Source organism: Dipodomys spectabilis, unplaced genomic scaffold (assembly GCF_019054845.1).
Source record: "Dipodomys spectabilis isolate Male_0828 unplaced genomic scaffold, ASM1905484v1 ptg000004l, whole genome shotgun sequence".
Taxonomy (NCBI): domain Eukaryota; kingdom Metazoa; phylum Chordata; class Mammalia; order Rodentia; family Heteromyidae; genus Dipodomys; species Dipodomys spectabilis.
In genome coordinates, this window is record NW_024870681.1 from 1,133,743 (window position 1) to 1,158,453 (window position 24,711).

At 38.4% G+C, this 24,711-nt stretch overlaps 1 protein-coding gene across 1 annotated transcript in view; it reads right to left on the reverse strand.

Moving 5' to 3' along the window:
- Efcab5 (EF-hand calcium binding domain 5) overlaps positions 1-24,711 on the reverse strand; it is a 102,539-nt gene that overhangs the window by 52,692 nt on the left and 25,136 nt on the right. The window contains exons 5-8 of the mRNA XM_042694418.1: positions 20,018-20,174; positions 19,258-19,306; positions 14,872-14,942; positions 1,084-1,239 (exon numbers count right to left, since the gene is read on the reverse strand). Of these exons, the coding sequence (XP_042550352.1) occupies positions 1,084-1,239; positions 14,872-14,942; positions 19,258-19,306; positions 20,018-20,174 (433 nt within the window). The remainder of the gene's footprint in view (positions 1-1,083; positions 1,240-14,871; positions 14,943-19,257; positions 19,307-20,017; positions 20,175-24,711) is intronic.

Genomic DNA, 24,711 nt, shown 5'->3' on the forward strand with positions numbered 1-24,711 from the left:
TCACAAGTGAGCCACTAGTGTCCAGCTGTCTTTTCATTTTTCTTAATCATATGTTTCAAAGAGCACAATCCCTTAATTTGGTGATATCTATTTTATCAGATTTTCTTTCAAGGTTTATGTTTTCTAGAAGTTTGTGATCTCTTTCAAGTTTATTTTTGTGTATGGTTGAGGTAAGGCCTAATGTTTAATGTTCCCCCATCACATTTGGATAGCCAGTTTATCTAGTACCATTTGTTGAATCAGCTTTCCTTTCCTCATTGAAGTATTTTTTGTTGAAAATCAACTGCAAAAAGTATATACACTCGTATTCACACATATATATAACCATGTATATACATATACATACATATGATGTTGACTATGTGTTTATGTTTCTTTTTTCACATTCAGTGTCAAGAAGATCAGTTTCAAACTTGTAGATGACCCACAACAAATATTTCGATCATTATGACTAAACTCCAGCTCCATTTAGTATCCTGTATTTTCTCCTGCACTTTACCTATTCTGAAATCTTTCCCAGAACATGAGGGTACAAATAAATATAACAAATATATTTCAGTAAAATCTATATCTATTTTTGCAAGTCTGTTTGATGTCCTGGTCCATGTGTCCTCCTCAACCTCATTCTTAGAAAGACTTTTTTACATAAGTTTTCAACATAATAAAAATGATAGACCTTTAATTCCTAGATGCTTTTTTCTGCAGGCAGCCACTAGCAAAAGAGAAAAAGACAAAAATAGTCTTAACAATTGGGAAGACATATGTTGAGAAACAATCAATCCTGAAATGTAGTACCACTCAAGGTAGAATCTGCTAGTATGTAAGGAGAGAGATCCAAATGCTGAGGATAGCATCTAGAAAATTTTATAGCAATTGGAGAAATTAACTGATAAGAAACCAAATTTGCATCTGATAATTTAAAAATATAATTTGTATATCTTCCCACCACTACTAATCCATTTTCACTTATTATCAATCTATGATATACTGGAAATTTAAAATACTATCATGAACAACAATCATCTAAAAACTGGTTCTTGGCCACAAACTGTTAGAAGCAGTACTTTAAGGATTTAAACCCACCTTCCCATGGTCACAATACAAAAAGAGTTCAACAAACATCTGTCTCCTCATGTCAGTTTTTATGACCTCTCGAAATTCATCTGCATAGTGGCAAAGGTGCTTAAGAAGTTCCTCAAATGCTTCACTTTTCAAGTCTGCAGTGTGTGGAGAAATGAACTGCAGAAATAATAGCAAAAACAACAAAAAAGGACAAATGATTATTTATTTATTTCTATCAGTCCTGGGGCTTGAACTTATGGCCTGGGCACTGTCACTGAGCCTCTTTGTGCTCAAGGCTAGTGCTCTACCATGTGAGCCACAGTGCCACTTCTGGCTTTTTCTAAGTAGTTTATTGTAGATAAGAGTCTCATGGACATTTCTGCCCAGACTGGCTTCGAATCATAATCCTCTGATCTCAGCCTCCTGAGTAGTTAGGACTACAGGCATGAGCCATCAGTACCCAGCTCAAACGATGATTTTAAACCATGTTATTCATTTGTTTTTTTCCTCCCAAGGATTCAGTCCATGTACATGAATGATACTGGCAGCAAAATGTTTCAATGCCATGTGGTTACTACTTAAAGGCTATGGTGCAGAGAGAGAGAAAGATGTGACACCAGTGGGACTAGATATTTTTGGAGCAATCTCCTGCTGGGTTAACATCAGAACTAGGTAGGGTAGACTTTCTTTCACAATATGAATTAGCAGTGGTCCTAAAGTGAATTGTTGCCTGTAAATCAGTAATTCTAAAAATTGAATCAAGTTTTCCTATAGTATATAACATGTAAAAAGTAGGTATGTTCCAAGATTGACTATGTTTAATTATTGAAGTATGAAGAATGAAGATCCTGGGTGTTTGTTGGTCTTTTGATATTTAAAATATCCTCTGTGTGTGTGTGTGTGTGTGTTAAAGTATAAAGACTGAAGGCGCCTGTGCTTTCAAGCCATTACTCTCCATCTCTTTTGGCTTTCAGTCTCCTTGCAGGGGGATCCTCAGACTAGAAAGCAAATATATCCATTGGTTTGGTAGTGTTGATGTGGGGCTTATGCTCTTTTTCACTCTCACCACTAATGTGTCGTAGCTATTTTCCCTCAGCCTCATCATCCATGTATATTTCTGAGTGGTGTGTATATGTGTGTGTGTGTGTGTGAGAGAGAGAGAGAGAGAGAGAGACAGAGACAGAGACAGAGACAGAGAGACAAGAGAGACAGAGAGAGACAGGAGAGAGAGAGAAAGAGAGAGAATGAGAACTGGGGCTTGAACTCAGGGCTGTGGTGTTGTCCCTTAAATTTTTCACTCAAGGCTAGTATTCTACCACTTGAGCCACAGCTCCACTTCTAACTTTTTCATGGTTAGTTGGAGGTAAGAATCTCGTGGAAAACATGAGCTTGCTTCAAATCAGAATCCTCAAATCTTAGTCTCGTAAGTGGCATTAGCCACAAGCATTAGCTATACAAGCATTAGCCACTGGTGCCAATTTTACCAGTTTGAAAAGTTGGACACATTGCATTCTTGATCTGCTACTCATTTTGGGAGATGGAATACATAATGCTAGCACAGAGCTGGCCGATGGATACGGCATGCCCTCATTTCCATAGCTGTATATGATTATACCTAACTCAAGCAAGAACATTCAAATTTTCTTCATCAGAAATCCAGAAGTAGGATTCAGCAATGTCAAGTTGATCTCTGAATGGAGCTGGGCTTGTGAATGTCAAGGGTAAGAAGTACAACTGTATCTTCAATTTGGCCTGCAAATTAAATTGGTATAAGATAGACTAACAGGAGAAAAGCATAAAACTCTAATGTATCTTTTATGTAACATGGTAATGAAGGTAATGAAGACCTTAAGAAGTAGAAAATTGTATATGCTTTTATATTCAGTTGAACAAGATGAGGCTATTATGGAAAAGTTACTAATCTATGTGGGGAGGCTAAAAGGAAGGCAGATTTTTTTCTTTTGTTGGTCATGGGGCTTTAACTCTGAGCCTGGGTGCTGTCCCTCACTCAGCTCTTCAGCTCAAGGTGAGCACTCTACCACTTGAGCCACAGCGCTACCTTGGGTTTTCTAGTGACTAACTGGAGATAAGAATCTCAAGGACTTTCCTGCCCAGGCTGGCTTTGAACCGTGATCTTCAGATCTCAGCCTCCTGAGTAACTAGGATTACAGGCGTGAGCCACAGGTGCCCAGCTAGAAATGATTTTAACAATGTGTCTTTGCACAGAATTCTCTCAGCTCAGAATTCCTCATTGATTAATGCTTTTCCCTTTTCCTATGTAGGGCAAGCATCTCTCAGATGGGAGTTTCTGTTTTCTATTTTGAAGAAGAATTAGGATATACCTCTTGTATCTTCTGTTTTTCAAGTAAACCTAATGCCAAATATAGTGTAGTTTGGGATTGCATATTCTGTCACCCTTCAAATATAAATTTAACAGTTGTTGGGTGGTCAGGTTCCTCCAGAATGCAGAGGAATCTGTCAGGGGAGAAGGGAGAGAGGAGAAAGAGAGAGAGAGAGAAAGGAAGAGATAAAGGGAGAGAGAGGAGAGAGAGAGAGAGAGAGTTGATGTTTTCCAAGTTCCTGTTCTATGCTCTTCCTTCTCTCCTCCCTCCTTCCCTTTTCTCTCTTTCTTTTATCTTTCTCTTTTTTTAAGGTGGGATCTTGCTATGTTGCCCAGGCTGATCTTTGAATTTGTACTCCATCTACTTCAACCTCCCAGATGCTAAGATTATAAATGTGTACTACCATACCTGACTAATAATTTATTTTAAATGAAGCATATTTGGGGTATATTTTATTGACATACGATTCTTGAGATTGATAGTTCATGTCCTCCTTAATGTCGTCTAGGCACATTGAGAATGGATTATTTAACAGATAGGTTAGGTTTACAGCCATGTAAATGAGTCATTCACCATTATTGAATTGGTTTCCAGATCAAAAGAACAAAATTTACTGCATAGCAAAAGAGTTTTTCTAGATATTTGATTCCCTTGGCCACCTAAATCACCCAGTTGCTATTTATTTATTTCACTGGTGTTTGAACTCAGGACCCCATGCTTGCTAGGCAGGTGTTCTATCATGTGAGTCACATGCCTCAGCCTTGTCCTTGTTCTTGATGGATCAATGAGCACAAATACATTCTTTTTTTTTTTGTCGGTCGTGGGGCTTGAACTCTGGGCCTGGGCGCTGTCTCAGCTCTTCAGCTCAAGGCGAGCGCTCTACCACTTGAGCTACAGCGCCACTTCTGGTTTTCTGGTGGTTTATTGGAGATAGGAGTCTCACGGTCTCTCCTGCCCAGGCTGGCTTTGAACCTCGATCCTCAGATCTCAGCCTCCTGAGTAGCTAGGATTACAGGCGTGAGCCACCAGCGCCCGGCTCACAAATACATTCTTATCTATTAATTGCGGAAGCAGTGTGGTGGAAGTGGTTAAGAAGTGTCACAATTATGTTTCTGTGTATGTACAGAGCCTGGATATTTCATATGATAAGTTCTTGTCTACTATTGAAGTAGTTAATAAATTGGCCAGAAAAGTTTTCATTGCAGAATACAATAGTCCTAGCTTGGTGGTTCACACCTATAATCCCATCTACTTCAGAGGCAGAAGTGGGAGGGTTATGGGTTCAAGGCCAGAACAGGTAAATTTAGCAAGCCCAGATTTCAAAAAGTAACACAACTTGGCAGGACAGGCTCAAATGATAGAGCATGTGCACACAAGGCCCTGGATTCAATCTTCAGTACTGAAAACAACAAAAAAATAGTCCTAAGCTGACATATATCTTTAGACCAAAAAAAAAATATATAAAGAGATCAGTGACCATCAGTGATTCCTTGGACTAACAGTATAAGTATCATTTGAGAACTTGTTAGAAATGCAAATTTTTAAGCCCTTTTCCAACTTAAGGAATCCAAAACTATGGGGTTAGGTGCCAAGAATTTGTTTTTCAATTAGCCTTTTAAGTATTTGCTGAAGTTCTAGAACCATTGAATGATGATATGAAGTTCCTGGTCCTAGTCTAGTATCTCAAGATTCCTTTTGATCTTAAAGATGGTTTGCTTGAGTAGTGGGTTTTTTTTCTAATTTACTCACATAGGAGAATTATTGATTAATTAGCATTTTCTGGAAATCTTTGGCTCAATGCTTAAAGAGAAAATGATTCATACCGATACCAAAACTATAGGAATTTTCTGGTGTGAAAATGAATCAAATTTGGTTAAAACCATTTTCTGAGGGTCTTCTTTATGGATTTATAACTTAATGGGTTTTCTGAATGAATATGTTGTAATTGCTCTCTAGGTGTGAGTTATTGTGGCATAAAGCCTACCAACAACAATTATAAATTAAATTCCAAATAAAACCATTACTGAAGTTTACCAGTCTCAGAAAAAATAGAAGAAAAGTAAAAAGCACATGTGTTTTCATACCCTCCCAAGGAATGAATCAAGGTAACATGAGATTAATTTAAAGATATAACTACTGATGCTAATATCTTTTAACTTAATAGTTCTGAGAGCTGTTGAGCATCCAAATTGTACTTGGTCAAGTTATGTCTATGTGCTAAGTCACAGTGAAGTGAATTCTGGGTTTTTCTTTTCTGATTTAATGTTGAGAATGTGGTAAATGTCACATTGATTAGTAGCTGCTGCTATGTCTCCACAGCTCTGAGCCATTGAGATTTATACTTATTTAATTGTAGATACACTGCAGAGGAGGAAGTGGGTGATATAGGAAGAAAACTATGATTAGAAACTATCTTGTGTATTACATTAACTTCCAAACTGTATTTGTTAGTGTTAGTAGGTTATAAGGAGTTGGCAAGCAAGGAAAACAGAATATTGAAGTACCAGATTGTGTTTATTATTTAGCATTGAGGAATGGAGTTTTCGTATCACCTTTGGGCAGAAAATTAATTTTCCAGTTTCAGAGAGGGAAGCCTGGGTGAATTTTGGTTGTAGAGTACTCATCCTGAATGTCTGAATTTGATCCCTAACACTAACATAAACAATACAACAACAATAATAATGTACTTAACCAAGCAGTTATATCCTTTAGAAATGAATCAAATCAAAACCTCCTTTAACACCTAGTACCAATAAAACTGGCAGACTAAACCATAATTTTGCATCTATTAGTGAAGTATAATTTTGGTGGTGTTAGGGGCTAAATTGTATTTCCCCAAAAGGTATATATTAGAGGCCTAACATTACAATGTGACTATATTTGGAGATAGGGTCTTTAAAGAGGCCATTAAATTAGAATGAGGTCTCTAAGGGTAAGTCTTAATCCAACATGGTCAATGTGCTTATATGAAGATGAAATTTGAACACATATACAGGAAGACTATGTGGAGACACAGGGAGAAGACAGACATCTACAAACTAAGAGGAAAGATCCTCAGTATGCTGACACCTTGCCTAAGACTTCTAACCACAGAACCATGGAAAATATATTTCTGTTATTTAAGACACCCAATCGGTGTTACTTTGTTATGTCAATCCTAGCAAAGTAATACAGGAATGAGGAGTTACTAGTAAGTCAATGCCTTGATGTATATGTTTCTTACAGTTGAAGACCACCTAGGAAGAGGTATATCAGTTTGGCGAATAGTGCACCCTTTCCTTACCATGTCTCTAATACAGAATTCTCTCTCTTCTCCCCAAAGTCTCCATATATTTTCATAATATTGTTACCTCTGACCAACCCCAAAGCTATACAGTCTCCTCTTTTCTGTTCTTTCCTGCCACAGCTTCAAGCACAGGGAAAAAAATGAACTCAACCAAACAAATTAAAAAAATACAAGACACAGAGGAACTAGACACGGAGCAAAAAACTATTCAAGGGGCTGGGAAGGTGGCTAGTGGTAGAGTGCTTGCTTTGCATGCATGAGGCTCTGGGTTCGACTCCTCAGTACCACAAAGCAGAAAAAGCTGGAAGTGGTGCTGTGGCTCAAGTGGTAGAGAGCTAGCCTTGAGCTGAAGAGCTGAGGGACAGCGCCCAGGCCCAGAGTTCAGGCCCTACAACCGACAAAAACAAAAAACAAACATACAACAACAACAAAAAAACAACGCTATTCAGCCTGGATTTAGTAGAACATATTAAAGATACTAATGTTTAAGTACAATTTGTAAAGCATTTTTCTTTAAAACTTAAAAACTTGGAGCCATGTCAATTTGAAGGCCTTATACTGAATGACTGATATAAATATCATAAACCAGGTGCTGGTGTTTTACATCTAGAAGGCTAGCTACTCAGAAGTTGAGATTTGAGGGTTGTGGTTCAAAGCCAGGCTAAAGCAGAAAAATCTGAGAGACCCTTGACTCCAATTAATCATCAAAAAGCTAGAAGTAGAGGTGTGGTCAAGTGGTAGAGAAAGTTCTAGCCCAAATACTGATACAAAAATAAATTAATTAATAAAAAAAAGTCCCATAAGGAACTGATCACCTCAAAATGGCCCACCAGTGAGCAAGAATAAAATGGGTCACAAAGAAGAGAATGAAGGCAAATAGAGGTATGGCTCAAATGTTATAGTGCCAGTTGAGCAAGCAAGCCAAGCAAACCTGAGGCCTTGAGCTTAAACTCTGGTATCCCCTGTCATGCAGACATATTCTTTTAGTCTTTCACAATTACATGCATTTTAACATGCTATTCCTCTGGCTTTCTGGAAGGTCTGTCTCCCTTGTCTACATCTGTTCAGGTGCTTGAGATTCAATGCTATGGTATTTGACACATCATGGCTCACTTACTCTATTGATATTCTTTGGACAACCTTCTCTACAAACACATGTAGTTATATGCTTGTTTGTCACCTCACCCCTGTACACCCAATGCTTGTCACATGCCTTTTAAAAAAATGTCATATCCAGCCAACTTGGAGTCCAACAAAGTTCAATTTGCATTCATTCCAAGTCCTATGGTTGCAAGGTCAGCCTTAGGCTTGCTCTGGAGGATGAGAGTCAGTACAATTCTATCACATGAAAGATGAAGTAACATTATCTTTTTTTTTTTTTTTTTTTCTGGTACTAAGAACTGAACCCAGGTCAAGTTCTAGGCAAGTGATCTGCCATGAGCTACATCCCTAGCCATGAACTTCCATTATCTGGAGATGTCTCCTCATAGGACCACACTACATATTTATGCTGAAGCAAGTAGAAGCCTAATCTACTTCAGACACCTATGAATAGTACATACGTAACACACAACTTAAGATGAAAGAACAAAAACATTTTTTTTTGGGGGGGGGGTCTGGTCGTGGGGCCTGAACTCTGGGTCTGGGCGCTGTCCCTCAGCTTTTCAGCTCAAGGCTAGCACTCTACCACTTGAGCCATAGTGCCACTTCCGGCTTTTTTCTTTTTGCTTATGTGGTGCTGAGGAATCGAACCCAACGCCTCAAGCATGCAAGGCAAGCACTCTACCACTGAGCCACCTTCCCAGCCCGAAAGAACAAAAAACATTTTAAGATTAACAATTAGAGCCAGACATTGGTGGCTCATGCCTGTAATCCTAGCTACTCAGAAGGCTGAGATCTGAGTATCATGGGTTAAAGCCAGCCCAGGCAGGAAAGTCTATGACTCTTTTTTTTGTCGGTTGTGGGGCTTGAACTCAGGGCCTAGGCACTGTCCCTGAACCTCTTTGTGCTCCAGGCTAGTGTACTACCACTTGAGCTACAGAGGTACTTCTAGATTTTTCTGTTTATGTGATACTGAGGAATCCAGCCTAGGGTTTCATGCATGCTAGGCAAGCACTCTACCACTAAGCAACATTCCCAGCCTTATGAGACTCTTATCTCCAATAAACCACTCAAAAACCAGAAGTGGTGCTGTGGCTCAAAGTGGTAGAGCACTAACCTTGAGCAAAAGAGCTCACAGACAGTGCCCCAGGCCCTGAGTTCAAGCTCCATGACCAACAAAACAAAATAATAATAATTATAATACACCAGATTTTATTTTTTGTGTGTGTGTGTGGACTGGTACTGGGGTTTGAACTTGCGTCTAGGCATTGTCCCTGAGCTCTTTTGCTCAAGGATAGCACTCTACCACTTGAGCTACAGCCCCACTTTGGCACTTTTGGCTTTTTTGCATGTATGGTAATAGGAAATAAGAGTCTTATGGTTTTTCTGTGCAAAGGAAAATAACCAAAGAGAAATTTGTGCTTGCACATTTATTGTAACAGCACTAGTCATAATAGTGATGTGGAATCAACTTAGGTATCCATCTATTTATGGACAGAGAAATGAAATGGGATGTATATACACAGTGGAATACTGCTAATTAATCTTAGGAAGGAAATTCTGTCATTTGCAACAGCACAGATGATCTTGAGAGGTGTTAGGCTAAGTAAAATGAGCCAGGCACAGAAAGACAAATACCACACAATCTTGCTCATCTGTGGAACCTTAAAAAAGTAGAACTCATGGAAATAGAGAGTAAAATGGTGGTTACCAAGGGCTGGGGTGGAGTTATGAATAGGAATAGCATTAGGAGATGTTGGACAAAGGCAACAAAGTCTCAGAGGACAGGGAAAATAAGTTTTGAGATCTATTGCACATTAGAGTGACTATAGTTAATAATGCATTATATATTTCAAACTTGCTAAAAATATATTGCAAATGTCTCGCCACAAAAAATAAGTGAGGTGACAGATCTGCTAATTGGCTTGATTTAATATTTCTACATTTATACATATCAAAATATCACATTGGACTCCATAAATAATGCAAATATGATTCATCAATTAAAAATAATATTTTGCACACACCAGTAATCCTAGCTATTTGAGAAGCAGAGATCAGGAAGACCTTGATACCAAGCTAGTCATTGAGATCTTCTCTTAACCAGTAGGCTGAGTATAGTGGTTCACACCTGTCATCCTAGTTATAGGAGGCTCAGGTAGGACAATTATGCTTTGAGGTCATCCCTGGACAAAAAGCAAGAAACACTATTTGAAATATAACTATAAGCAAAAAGGGGTGTGGGAGTGGCTCAAGAGGTAGAATGCTTTGCTAGCAAGTTCAAGGCCTTGAGTTCAAACCTGAATACTGCGAATAATAATAATAATAATAATGATTGTAATAATAATAATAATATGACAGGAGTAGTAGATAAGCTAAATAAAGTAGCTAAACCATAGAAGAGCAAAAGTGAAAACAAGGAATTAAAGACTGATTTTAAAACAGACACAATGGCTCACACCTATAATCTCTAGCTACTTGGGAGGCAGAGATAAGAATTGTGTCTTGAGGTCAGCTTAGGCAAAAGGTAGACACTTCAAAAAAATAGCAAAAACAGGCTGGGAAGGTGGCTCAGTGGTGGAGTGCTTGCCTTGCATGCATGAGGCTCTAGGTTCAATTCCTCAGCACCACATAAACAGAAAAAGCCAGAAGGGTGCTATGGCTCAAGTGGTAGAGCATTAGCCTTGATTTAAAGAGCTGAGGGACAGTGCCCAGGCCCAGAGTCCAAGCCCCACGACCAACAAAAAACAATAGCAAAAACATCTGGGTGCTGGTAGCTCATGCCTTTAATCCTAGCTATTTAGGAGGCTGAGCTCTGAGGATCAAGGTTCAAAACCAGCCTAGGCAGGAAAGTCTGTGAGACTTTTTTCTTCAACTAACCACTAGAAAACCAGAAGTGGAACTATGGCTCAAAGTGGTAGAATGCCAGCCCTGAGCAAAAGAGCTCAATGACATTGCCCAAACCCCAAGTTCAAGCCCTACTACCACCAAAAAAAAGTTGCTGTGGATATGGCCCAAGTGATACTTGACTGTCTAAGTTCAGACTTACTATTGAAAATAAAAAAGATTGATTTTAGAATTTCTCTATTTAGAATTTCTTGCCATGAGTCAGGATTATTCTAGAAAAATAGGGATGGCTTAATATTAGGAATTTTTCATATAGCCTGTTATATAATCATTATTATCTTAGAGATAAAACAAGGCATTTGAAAATATTAGAAATCAATTTTTGGCTTAAAAATGGACAAACACAGAGGGAAACTTAATCTTCATCATAAAACAACAGCTAATCAAATACTTATTGCATAAATGACAAAGTAAGTGTATGGAATAGAAGAAAGTACAAACTTCAGACTATTTGTTCCAGGGACACTTTCCAATTCCTCTGCTCTTATTCTAGCATCAGGAGTCAGAAGAATGATTAGAAAAGGAAATGTAAAGCCTTTAAACTGCATGTTCAAAGTGAAAACAGGATGGTCTCAGATGGCTTAGGAACGAAGTCAAGAGAACATCCAAACTACATTTGAATAAATAGAAATTAGGGCAGAACTATCCAAACACAAAGAATAAGAAAAGAAATAACATAGGATTATGACCACTGTCCATAACATATGCAGGAAGGAAAATAAAGAGCAAATGATAAAGTCCAGCACTGGTGGCTCAGACCTGCATTTTAGCTCTGGAGATGGGCTCAAATGGTAGAGGACCAGTCTAGCATGTGCAAGGCCCCTAGTTCAAGGCCTAGTACCTGCAAAAAATAAGAAGAAAATAAAATCAAGTCAATCTAGAAGACAATTCAAAGAAAACAAAGTTTCTTGTAGTTGCTTTAAGCTACAAGACAATTTAGTAGAAACACACGTTCACTATAACATTAGAACTCAAAGCTATTTATGCCACAGAATGAAAGGAAAACAGCCACTAGGCTAATCTGGGTTCCAAGGCAGATCTGTAACTTTATAGTTTCATAACCTTGAGGAAATTCTTCCATCTTCCTAGGTCTCATTTGCAAGATGAGGATAATAATAACTGAATTGTAGTGAGGAGTAAACAAGAAAACACATGCAACATTCTCAATACAGTTTATGGAACATGAAAAAGTGGTTTAAAATGTGAGCTATCCTCATTACATGAAGAAAAGTATAACAATATTATAAATTGGTGGTAGAATTATGGACTAAAATTTTTTCTTCTTTATATTTTGTATCTTTAATTTTCTGTAGAGAGCCTATATTATTTTCTTATTGAGATATAATCCACTATTGTAAAATTCATGTATTTCTTTTATAAGTAAACAAAGAGCTGGGTGTTAGTGGCTCATTCTAGCTACCTGGGAGGCAAAGAATGTTGGGACTGAGGTTTAAGGCCAGCCTAGGCAGGAAAAAAAAAAATGAGACTTCTTTTCAACAAAGAGCTGGACCCCCTAGCATGTATCTGTTATCCTAGTTACCAGGAAGCCTAACATAGGTAGCTCAAACCCAGACATAGGCAAAGGCAGGAAAGGCAACCTTATCTCAAAAGTAATGAGCAAAAAGCCGGGCGCCAGTTGCTCATTCCTGTAATCCTAGCTACTGAGATCTGAGGATCATGGTTCATAGCCAGCCTGGGCAGGAAAGCCTGTGAGACTCTTATCTCCAATAAACCACCAGGAAACCAGAAGTGACACTGTGGCTCAAGTGGTAGGGCACTAGCTTTGAGCTGAAGAGCTGAGGGACAGCACCCAGTCCCGGAGTTCAAGCCCCATGACTGACAAAAAAAAATTAAGAAGTAATGAGAAAAATTCACAGATGGAAGCATAGCTCAGCAGTAAAATTGCCTGCTTGGCAAGACAGAGTCTCTGAGTTCAAAACCTGGTACCACCAAAAGAAAAGAAAAAAAAAAAAAGGAAAAATTTCTACATTGACCTCTGTCGAAAATTAGTATAAGACATATAGCCCCAAGATGACCAAGAATCAGTGTTTGACAAAGAAATGTAAGTTATGTCTACAACCATATTAAAGTGACAAAGCCTTGACTTTTGCTGAACTGCCATATTTGTTCCTCTGCATGTTTTTCTTTGTGTAGTTTATCTTGTTTTATTTGTGGGATTTTAATTGATGGAGGTGACTGAATGATGACATGGAGAGGCTAATTCTATCAAAGATAGAATTACTCATCGTTTCTAAGAGAAAGGAGCATACCGTGTCATTCAGAGCCAAAGGGGAAGAAAGCATCAGGTTTGGGTTAGGAGGAAGGAATGAAGGGAAAGTCAAAGCAAAGTAGGGTAAATGGAACTTAGGAATGGCTAGCTTGAATCATTCTGGCAGACTTTAGAGGCCCAGCAGCTATTCCTGGATGTTTAGTCCGAGGCCCTGGGTTTATATAAGTCAGAAGAAACTTTGGCTAGCTGTGTGAGAATCAGCAAGGAGGTGGATCATGAAATGGTTCTAGGACACAGGGAAGGAATAAACAAGTTTGACCCTGTGACTAATGGATGTGAAACAGATAAAGGCAGAATCTAAGAAAACATGTTAGAACATAACTGAGGTAGACTTTGCCAAATTCTTATCTATACCAAAATCATTCCAATAAAGGGTTCCAGAAATTCTTCACATAGAACTTGGAAAGTCGTGTATATAGCACACAGTCTTCACCTTCAGCAGAGCAAAAATGTGAGAGGAGAAAGAGAAGGTTGTCTTGACTCCATGACTCATTAGAGAAAAACCTGAGGAAATAGGAAGAAACATAAAAAATACAAAGCCAGGAAACAGAAGAATTAGAATTCTGGTATCATTAAGTTGCTGCTTTGGGTCTGGGAATGTGACTTAGTGGCAGAGTGCTTGCCTAGCATGCATGAAGCCCTGGATTCATTTCCTCAGTACCACATAAATAGAAAAAGCTGGAAGTAGCACCATGACTCAAGTGCTAGAGCCCTAGCCTTGAGCACAGAGAGGCTCAGAGACAGAGCCCAGGCCCTGAGTTCAAGCCCTAGGATTGGCAAAATAAAAAAATAAATAATAAATTGCTGCTTTCACTTACATATTCCATTATAGTAGATTCATGCTGTCTGAGATGTAATATTATGTAAAGTTTAGAACAAAACTACCTGATATAAATTCTCTAGTTCTCCTAATTATGAGACCCTGAGCAGGATGTTCAGCCTTTCTGAACCTCAGAGGAAGATTGTACTACTTGTAAGGCTGAGATTGGGATTATAGTTCAAGGCTAGCCTGGTCAAGAACTCAGTTAAACCAAAACGCTGGTGGTATGTTCCTATCATCCCAGCTATTCAGGAAGGCTATAGGTAGAAGGACTCCCTACCTAGGTCTTCCCTGAGCAGAATTGTGGAGACCTAAAGTAAAAAGGGCTGGAGACATAGCTCAAGTGGCAGAGCTTGCATAGCAAGCAGAACGCCCCAAAGTTTAAAGAAAAGCATTAGCCAAGTGTAATAGCTCACACCAATAATTCCAGTTTCTTAGGAATCAGAGATTGGGAGATTTCTGTTCAAGGGTAGTTTCGGGGGGGAAAATGTGAGTCTCTAACTGAAAAATAACTTAAAAGTAAAAAGGGCTGGAGGTAGAGGACTCATGCAATTCAAACCCCATTACCACACACACACACACACACACACACACACACACACACACACACACACACACACACACACACAGAGGAAGTTTAAGAAAGAAAAGTAAAGGATAAAGATTGCTGAGAGGACTGCTAAAGTTCATATAGGGATAGCTTAGAACAGTGCCTCACCCATAGGAAATACTTAGTAATTTTACATCTCACTATTATTTGTACAAACAGATTTCATTGACTATAAAATGTTGCTTTTTCTTCATCTTACCAGAAGGTGTCAGTGGAAGATTTTCACATTTTCATATTATGAGTGTTACTAAGAAAAAACTTATGCCTTTGGTTATAACATGAAACCTAATTGCAGAAGGGTTAAATTTTAAGTGTGTATCTTAGAACTGATAAAATACATTTTATGCTTTCATTTACTTTAATTCTAAGTTGATATATGTGGGACATCCACCAGAAGAGAGATGAAATTAGCAAAATAATTTGATTATAATATTAAATAATGTAATTTCTTACTTCTATAAATTCCAACTTGTTCAATCCTTGTTCCATTGAGTTGCTAATAGTCAGTTCTTTGCATTGTGATTCTAATTTTGGAACAAAAGTTATTTGCTAGTTAGTTTGGTTGTAATGCATTCATATTTCGTATTTGTAGTATAGTACTTAAACACAAAATTACTCCTTAACTAATGTCTATCATCTTATAGTAAGTGAAATATAGTTGGGTAATATTCCAATAACTGGAAAGGATTTTTTCTAGCTTTTATTTAACCAAGAAATTCAAAATACTAAAAAATGAACCTAAAATTTTAATATCTAGGTTGGGATAAAGAAGAAACAAACACAATAGTATGAAATATTAAGATAAACATCTGCATAGGTTTTATTGTAGTATTTATGCAAGCAGATCCTAAATCAAAACCCCTCTCAAACATACATTTTAAAAACTTTCTTTGGTCTTCAGTAATTTTAAAAATTAGTAATATAAGCCAGGCACTTATAATCCTATTTAAAAGGAACCTTCTACTAAGGATCACAATTGAAAACCAACCTGGGGGGGAAAAAAACTCCTTGAGATTCCATCTCCAAATAAGTAGCAAAAAGACATAGCTCAAGTGGTAGAGCCAGCCAAATGAGCTGGACTGCCAAAAAATTAACTAATCATATGTCAATATCTTCTTTTGTGCTCCGGCTGGAGCTTGAACTTAGGGTCTGGGTGCTATCTTTGAGCTTCATTTGCTCAAGATTAGTGTTCTACTGCCTGAGCCAAAAATCCACTTCTGGTTTTATTGGTGCTTAATTGGAGATAAGTCTCACAGACTTTCCTTCCCGGGGCTGCTTGCAAGCTGTTATCCCCAGATCTCAGCCTCCTAACTAGCAAGGATGACAGCTGTGAGTCACCAGCACCCAGCTTATGTCTTTTATTTTAAAAATGAATCTTTCTATGCATTTCCAGGTGTTTGTCTACAGACCCCCCCAGATCTTTAGTTTCTCCAGATACAAAGATGATCATCATTTTGATCTGCAGCTTGTTTTCTTCCCTCATTTTTTTCCCGTTACAAATAGAATCTGGAACTCAGAGGGAAGTTTGGGAATGACAAGACCACCTACAGTATGGATTTGAAGAAGAAAAGTTAGGAAGTGTGAATTCAGTGTCAAATGATATGAGAGCCAAAACCCAGAAAAACAATATTTAAGATGTAAGCAAAAGAAAAACTAAGAAATAAAAATGCTAAGAGATGAGCAAAGATAAAAAATAAAAATAAGAGGTAGGGGAGATGGGAAGGGATAGTAAGGGGGAATCAAAGGAGGAGGCAACAATGCTTGATAAGAAATGTACTCATTACCTTGCTCATGTAATTGTAACCCCTCTATACAGTATTTTCACAATAAAAAAATAAAAATAAGAGAGAGAAAATGGTATCACAAAAGCCAAGCAAAAGATTTTTATGAATAAAAGTGATTAATAATGGTGACATCCAAGTTCAAATAGAGATCTTTAAGATTCCATTTAATATGACAATCATGTAATTTTTACTGATCTTAGCAAAAGACAAACACAAATGAGTGGTACAGAATGTAATTACTATAGTATAAGAAGAGAAAGAAGAAACAATACCAGACCATTTGGAATGGTCTGGAATTTCTCTAATTTTCATCAGAAACCCAACAGAGTGTCCCAAATCAAAAATAAATGAAGAAGTGAAGTTATTTTCTGAAATAAAAGTAGAGATTAAGATGCCTGGACAGTTTTTGTTTTGTTTTTGCTTGAACTTAGTGCCTAGGCACTGTCCCTGAGCTGCTACTGCCGCCTCTGCCTCCACCTCCTCCTCCTCCTCCTCCTCCTCCTCCTTTTTCTCTTCCTCCTTCCCCCCTCACTCCCCCCCCCCCTCCTCCTCTTTTTCTTTTTGAGTGTAGGTCATGGGGCTTGAACTCTGGGCCTGGGCGCTGTCTCTGAGCCCTTCAGCTCAAGGCTAGCACTCTACCACTTGAGCCAGAGTGCCACTTCTGGCTTTTTCTGATAATGTGGTGCTGAGGATTCAAATCCAGGGTTTCATGCATGCTAGGCAAGCACTCTACCACTAAGTCACATTTTCAGCTTGGCTTTTTCAGTCAAAGCTGGTGCTCTACCACTTCAGCCACACCTCTACTTCTGGTTTTTTTGCTAGGTAATTGAAAATAAGAGATTCACAGATTTGTCTGTCAGAATTGGCTTTGAAGCTTGGTCCCCAGATCTCAAACTCCTGAGTAGTTAGGGCTCCAGTTATGTGTCATTTGTGCCCAGCTTGCATGTTTTACTTTAAAGAATCAGACTTCAAATATTCTCACAATCTTTTGTTATCAATGTAACACATACGGTCAAGAAATCAATTGAAAAAATTGGCTATAAATTATGGAAATCTCAAGATCCAAACTCTAGATCTTTGTGGATAGAATCATATTTCCTTCCCCCCCCACACACACACCCCCCCCAACACAAATCTTATCTAGGGAAATCTTTCTGAAAAAAGTGCATCACAATCTACGGTTCTCCATATGGATGTTACTGACCTCTTTTCCACCCCTACCCCAGTGAGCATGATGGAAATCTGTAGGAGGGTTTTTGTTACTACAGTGATGAGTAGGCATGGCAGCAACACTCCTGCAATTTTTGCACAATGAAGATTATTCTCTTCTGTCAGACACTTGAGTAGGTAAAAAATCTGATTATAATAATTTTCTACTTATGCTGGCTCACATTTGTAATACTAGCTACTCAGAAGGCTGAGATCTGAGGATCACAGTTCAAATCCAGCCTGGCAGGCAAGTCTGAGAGACTCTTTTGAAGGTTAACTAACCATCCAAAAACCATAAGTGGAACTGGAGCTCAAGTGATAGAGTACTTGTTTTGAATACAAAACCTCAGGGACAGCACTCAGGCCCTGAGTTTAAGTCCTAGATCCAGCATACACACAGAGAAAAGAAAAGAATAATTCTGCATTTAGAACTTAACTCTAGAGGGCTGGGAAGGTGGGAGAGTGCTTGCCTTGAATGCCTGAGGCCCTGGGTTCGATTCCTCAGCACCATATAAGCAAAAAGAAAAAAAGCTGGAAGTGGCACTGTAGCTCAAGTGGTAGAGCGCTAGCCTTGAGCTGAAGAGCTGAGGGACAGCACCCAGGCCCAGAAGTTCAGGCCCCACAACCGGACCCCCTCCCCCCCCAAAAAAGAACTTAACTCTAGAGGCTGGGAAGGTGACTTAGTGGTAGAGTGCTTGCCTTGCATGCATGAGGCACTAGGTTTGATTCCTCAGTACCACATAAGCAGAAAAAGCCAGAAGTAGTGCTGTGGCTCAAGTGGTAGAGCGCTAGCCTTGAGCTAAAGAGCTGAGGGACAGCACCCAGGCCCAGAGTTCAGGCCCAACAACCAAGAAAAAAAAAAAGAACTCTATTTTATATATAAATACAGATTATGCTTTTGCTGTTCTTTTCTCTTTTCTTTTCTTTTGTTTTCTTTTCTTTGTACTGGAGATTGAACCCAGGTCCTTGCAGATAATACTATCACTGAGTTGCTTACCCATCCCCAAATTTTGCTGTTGAATTTTCCAAAATGTAACTACTATGACAATTTGAGGGAAAAGTGAATACAAAAATTCACCCTGGAACTTAAGCGGGAGGCTTTCACAAAAACAGATAATTGTGTTATAAGAGGTAACATTCAAACTCTAATGCAATGCACCCATGTAAGTGTCTATTTGTAGCTTTCCAAGTCCTGGGGATTATGTAGGTATACATATACATACATATATAATACATAATACATATCAACATGCATAAATATTAATTCACTTATTTCAAAATGGCAAATACAATAAAAAGATTGACTAGACATGTTTTGCTTTTCTTATAACTAAATGTTTATGATAATTATGTAGAAATGTCTAATTTCTCATATCTTATAGTAGAGACGTAACCAAATATTTAGTTTCTTTTTAATAGCATATATTATAGTATTTCCATACATATATCTGATGTACTTTGATTAAATTCACCTCTTCTATTACATTTTATTACCTCCTCCTATATTGATGTATAGTATATATAATTTCAATGCCTTTGTGTTTCTCCTTCATATCACAGTTAAGACATTATAGCTTGCTTTTAAAATTCTAGTATCTTCTAGGGGTGTCACAGGATAATAAAAAGGTATTATAGAATATATAATACAATGGGGGCCCTGGACTAAAAGCATTGAGAATGACTGATCACTTCTCTACTTTTCTACATTCTCTGTATGAAAAGAACACAAGAACCTAGTTTCACTTGTAAGAGCTTTCCATAATATAGACCTCAATATTGATTCCTCATATGAATTCAGTGCCTGAACCACAAAAAAGAAAAATACTGTGGTAATAGGCATACTTACCAAGGTCAGACTCGCCCTTCTGAAAAAAATCATTAAGAGCATTCTGTATCTGCAAATCAAAAGAGGAAAGAAGGAATGGACAAAAAAGGAAAGAAATAGGAGGAAGGAAGGCAGGAAAGGAGAGGAAGAGAGGGATGGGGAAGGAGAGAGAGTGGAAGAGAAAGGAAAGAAGGGGGAGGAAAGAAAAAGAAGCCATGTATCATTCTTCAATTACTATATATTTAGTATTTTAGATAAGAAGCATCTACAGTATTTCTATTAAAGTATTGGTAGTCTTTCTAACTGGAGGGCAGACATAGTAAGAGTTTCTGTTCAGTGTAGAGAATACTTCAAGGTATAAATTGATTTTACATATATGTCCTCACTAATTCCCCAGTCTTTTTGCATAAGATCTTTCAGAAACACACACACACACACACACACACACACACACACACACACACACACACACACACACACACACACACACACACACACACACACACACACACACACACACACACACCACCCCAAACAAATAAATGAAATCGGTCTCTATTTGTAATGATTAGTTTGGTCAGAAATGGGTTTTTGAAATTTAAAAATTAAATATTTTTTGTTGTGTTCAAGAGAAAATTGAAGTAGTCAACTCTCTTGGGCCACACAGGACATGAGCTGACTTACCCCAACAGAGCTGGATCCTCCAAGGGAGGCACTTCATATTTTAGCAAATACCCTCTTATCATCCACCCCACTACTCTCCAGTGTCCCGCTTCCTTACCACTGTCATAGGAATATTTCCTTTGGGGTCTAGAATCCATTCTTTGAACTGTTCCTCCAAAGCCTGTTTCCGCATGTTGACCACCTTGGCTTTCACTGCATGTACTTGTTCTCTTTGTTCTCTATTCTTTTTAGCATTCTCCCTCATTCTGGATACTCTGAAGGATATAGGGATAGAGAACATATTAAGACTCTTGGGTTTGATTCTGGCAAAATATAAATGTTTAGAGTTTCATTAAACTTTGTACCTGGTCCCAATGATCTTATTGATTGATTGATTTAGCCTCTGGGGTTTGAACTCAAGGCCTCCAGCTTGCTAGGCTAGCATGAAATGACTGAGCCAAAACTCTAGACTTATTTTTCTCTGGATATTTTTAGGATAAGGTCACTCCTACTCAGGCATACACTTGAGCTGAAATGCACCTTATTTTAGGATTCCCATAAATGCTGGGATGACAGCTTCCTTCCATGGAGTCTTGAGGACTTCTCTACCAGGTCTGGTCTGGTCTGGTCTGATCCCCCTGTTCTCAGCTTCTCAATCAGCTAGGATCCTGGGCTAACAACTCTTGGTTGTCTCTATCAAATATTTCTTTTTCTTTTTTTGTTTGGTGCCAGTTCTGGGGTTTGAACACAGGACCGAGTCACAGCTCCATTTCTGTCTCTTTTTGGTGGTTAATTGGAGATAAGAATTTTAGGGACACTCTTGCCTTGACATGTTTCAAACCATGTTCCTCAGAACTCAGCCTCCTTAGTAGCTAGGATTACAGGCATGAGCAACTACATCCAGCACATATTCTCACCTTATGTGAAATATAAAACAACCAAACTCATAGAAGCAGAGTAGAATAGTGGTTACAGAAGCTCGGGGTTGGAAGAATGAGGAGATGATGGTCAAAGGATAAGTCAAGTTTGTCAGGGTGCTGGTAGCTCATGCCTAGCTACTTAGGCTTAGTACTAGCTACTCAAGAGACTGAGATCTGGAGGATTGTGGTTTGAAGCCAGCCGGGGCAGAACAGTCCATGAGACTCTATTTCCGATTAACCAGCAAAAGCGTCAGACTAGAGGTATGGCTCAAGGTGTAGAGTGCCAGCCACGAGTAAGCAAGCCAAGCAAGCTCAAGGTCTTCATACTGCTCTCCCCCCCGAAAAAAACCCTATTACATAAAAATATAGCTAATAATTGCATATTTCAAAATTGCTAACAAGTATACATTTCTAATATTTCTACCATAAAATGATAACTATTTGAAATAATGGATATACTAGCTTCATTTAATTATAAATCATAACATTACATCATACCCTATAAATATGTACAATTATAACTTGACATTTTATAATTTTAAAAAGTAATAAGAATAGCCTAAGAAGCTGCCCTACTTACTCTAAAAGGTAAAGCTGGTCACACACCTTAAGATCATGAAAATCATCTGGAGGAATACTGGTCCCAGGACTAGGGTAAAAGCCTAGAAGATGCGTTTATAACAAGCATCTCAGGAAATTCTAATGCCTTGGGCTAAACTGTAGAGAAATTTGCCTAGAAATATATCTTGGCCTATTGTTACTAGTTAACCAGAGTCAAAAGCTTTGGAGGGCCTTGCTGAAGTCCTAAGCATAATATTTGCCCTTGTATTCAGCCAGAGATGCATGAACCCAGGTTGTAAAGTAGTAAAAAACTGTGATTGTAATTGTTCTTCTTCTATTCATACCTGTAATCCTAGCTACTCAAGAAGCTGGGGGTCTAAGGATCATGATTCAAAGCCAGCCTTGGCAGGAAAGTCCGTGAGACTCTTATCTCCAATCAACCACCAGAAAACCACAAGTGGCACTGTGGCTTAAGTGGTAGAGCAATAGTCTTGAGCTGAAGAGCTGAGGGACAGTGCCCAGGCCCAGAGTTCAAGCCTCACGACCGACAAAAAAATAAAAAAAGCCAAACTGGCTTTGATTGAAATAAAAGTTGCATGACTCAGAAAAATCACAACCATAACACCTGTTAGTTTCATGTACAATTTTTTTTTGTCCAACACTATTTGAGGAATATCTTCATCTTTCAAAGAAGGAAGACTAAGACAATCTGATAGATTTTGAAATGCAAATGGATTCTTCAGTAAGAACTAGTAAGTCAGGTACCTCTAATAATCCAGAGGAAATGACTAAACTTAAGTCATTATTTTTATGCCCATATAAGGCCTTCAGAATTCTCTACAAAAATACACTTTCAAAAATAAGCCTTGATATTTGAAAATAAAAGCAGGCAGGCAGTTTAACAGTGTAGAAGAGCCTGTGCCTGAACTGCTGAAAGATTAATTAGTACTTTAAAGGAAGTGCTAAGTTCTTCCAATGCACCTGCTAAGCAGCCAGACCTCCCAGTCCCTTCTGCCTGTCTCTCATTCTGCTCTTCCCCTACCATTGCTTCTCCTCTGCAGCTCTTGTTCTTTTCCTCTATCTACACAGCATTCTCTCCAATTTCCATCTTCATTCTTACATAGTGTCCTATTCTATACCATGCTTTCCTTATTATACATTCACTAAGTCAGTCATCCACTCACACAATTATTGGGCATTTACTATGTGTCCTGCCATAATAAAGCTTAGAGTCCAATGGCAGAACAGATAAGTAAATGGTATGGTACGGATAATCTGGAGGGTGATTGCCTTCAGATTCTTATAGAAAATCATTCTCATCTATAAAAATAGATTCACAAAATTGTTTTTCTGTCACATTTTCATCTGCTTGGAATGTTTTCTTCTCCTCTCTCTCTTTGCCTAACTAGATCTTCCAAGTGCCTTAGACCTCAGCTTAGGCATCATTTCTTCCTGATGCGCATATTTAGAAACAAAATCTAGCTTTGTGTTTCAGAACCATAATACATGCAAATATAATCCAAATGGATTTTAAATTGATCATGTCACTCATTCAGGGAATTAAGAACATTTCGCTTCAGTAGCCTGTATTATTTCATGATGATATTTATATCAACCAACAGAATTCTACAGCATCCAGTACTCTGACTTTTGGGCAGTATAAAGTAGATATAACCTTCAGGCAGAGGCTAGGAAGGTGGCTCAGTGATAGAGTGTTTGCCTTGCATGCATGAGGCCCTGGGTTCAATTTCTCAGCACTACCTAAGCAGAAAAATCTGGAAGTGGTGCTGTGGCTCAAGTGGTAGAGTGCTCACCTTGAGCTGAAGAGCTGAAGGACAGCAACACCCAGGCCCAGAGGCCCCATGACTGACAAAAACAAACAAACAAACAAACAAACAAAACCCCTACAGGCAGACTCTAAATGTAAAGTCCATTTAAGGGGAATGGAAGAGAGGAAAATTAACAGCATGGACAGTAACAGAAATGGTCACAGATTCTTCATATTCCTGTCTGCATACATGCATAAGCATGAATTTTATAAGCAATGTAACTTTTCAGCTCCTCCCATAAAGAGGTAGTTGATTTTTGCATATCCCTAATATATGTCAGTGGTCATGTGACTTCAAAGGAGCTATTAGAAAACAGAATGTTAGCCAGACACCGGTGGTTCACACCTATAACCCTAATAATCTACTCAGGAGGCTGAAATCTAAGAATCATAGTTTGAAGCCAGTCCTGGAAGGTAAATCCCTGAGACTCTGACCTCCAATTAACCACCAAAAAGCTGGAAGTAGAGCTGTGGGTCAAGTGGTAGGATGCAAGCACCCAGGCTCTGAGTTCAATCCCTAGGATTGTCACAAAAAAGAAAAGAAAGAAAAGAAAAGAAAAGAAAGATAGCAGTATGCAAAGAAAGCTGAAAAGTGGTAAGTGATCATTGGGGCTTGCCTTCTTTCATTGAACTTGGGACTTCTCCTATACTTGGAAATGAGCCTAGGCTAGACTGTTGGATGATTCAGTTACATCCAGTGCTCATGCAAAGAATCAGCCAGCCACTAGAAAAGCAATTAAGATCCTTAACTATCATTACTACAAGTGAGTCTAAAGTGATACCATATGAAGCAGAAAAGAATCATGAATTCAGTCCAAAGTTACAAAATTATGAGCAAATAAATGTTACTGGTTTCAGCCACTACATTTGGAGATATGTTGTTATGTAGCAAAAGTCAACTAATTAAAGTTTCCTTCAATGAATACGTGTTTTGAGATTTTTTAAAAAGAAAATCACAGTATTAATCTGATTTGAGTAGAAGAACATATGCTTGCCTACCCTACTTGTGACAAATTCCAGTCATCCATTCAAGCTGTACAAGGAAAATCTTCCACTTATAGCAACATTTCTTAGATTGTATCAAAACTAGTTCTAACCAGCTTAAGTGGGTAACTTGCCATGAACTTTGAGTGACCCCAGTATGACAGACTATTACTGTTTCTAACTGAAGTCTTCCTTGACCATTAAACAGGTGAATTTGTTTTAATCTGTCCTGTACAGACCTATGGACTCACTCTCCTATACTGCAAGAGTTTTCTACTCATCAATATAACTACCATGAAACTCCCTTGCTAACAATAACTACTGACATGGTTTCACAATAGAGTGATATTGAAGCTGAATTCTAAAGGACTGGTATGATAAGAGTGATATGTGTAGAAGGAACAACATATATGAAGGTACTGAGGTGGGAAGAAACACAGCAACATGAGCAAAACTTGTGTTATTTATTCAAGATAGCCTGGCACAAAGCCAGCTAGAAAAGGTTGAGAAATATGTAGG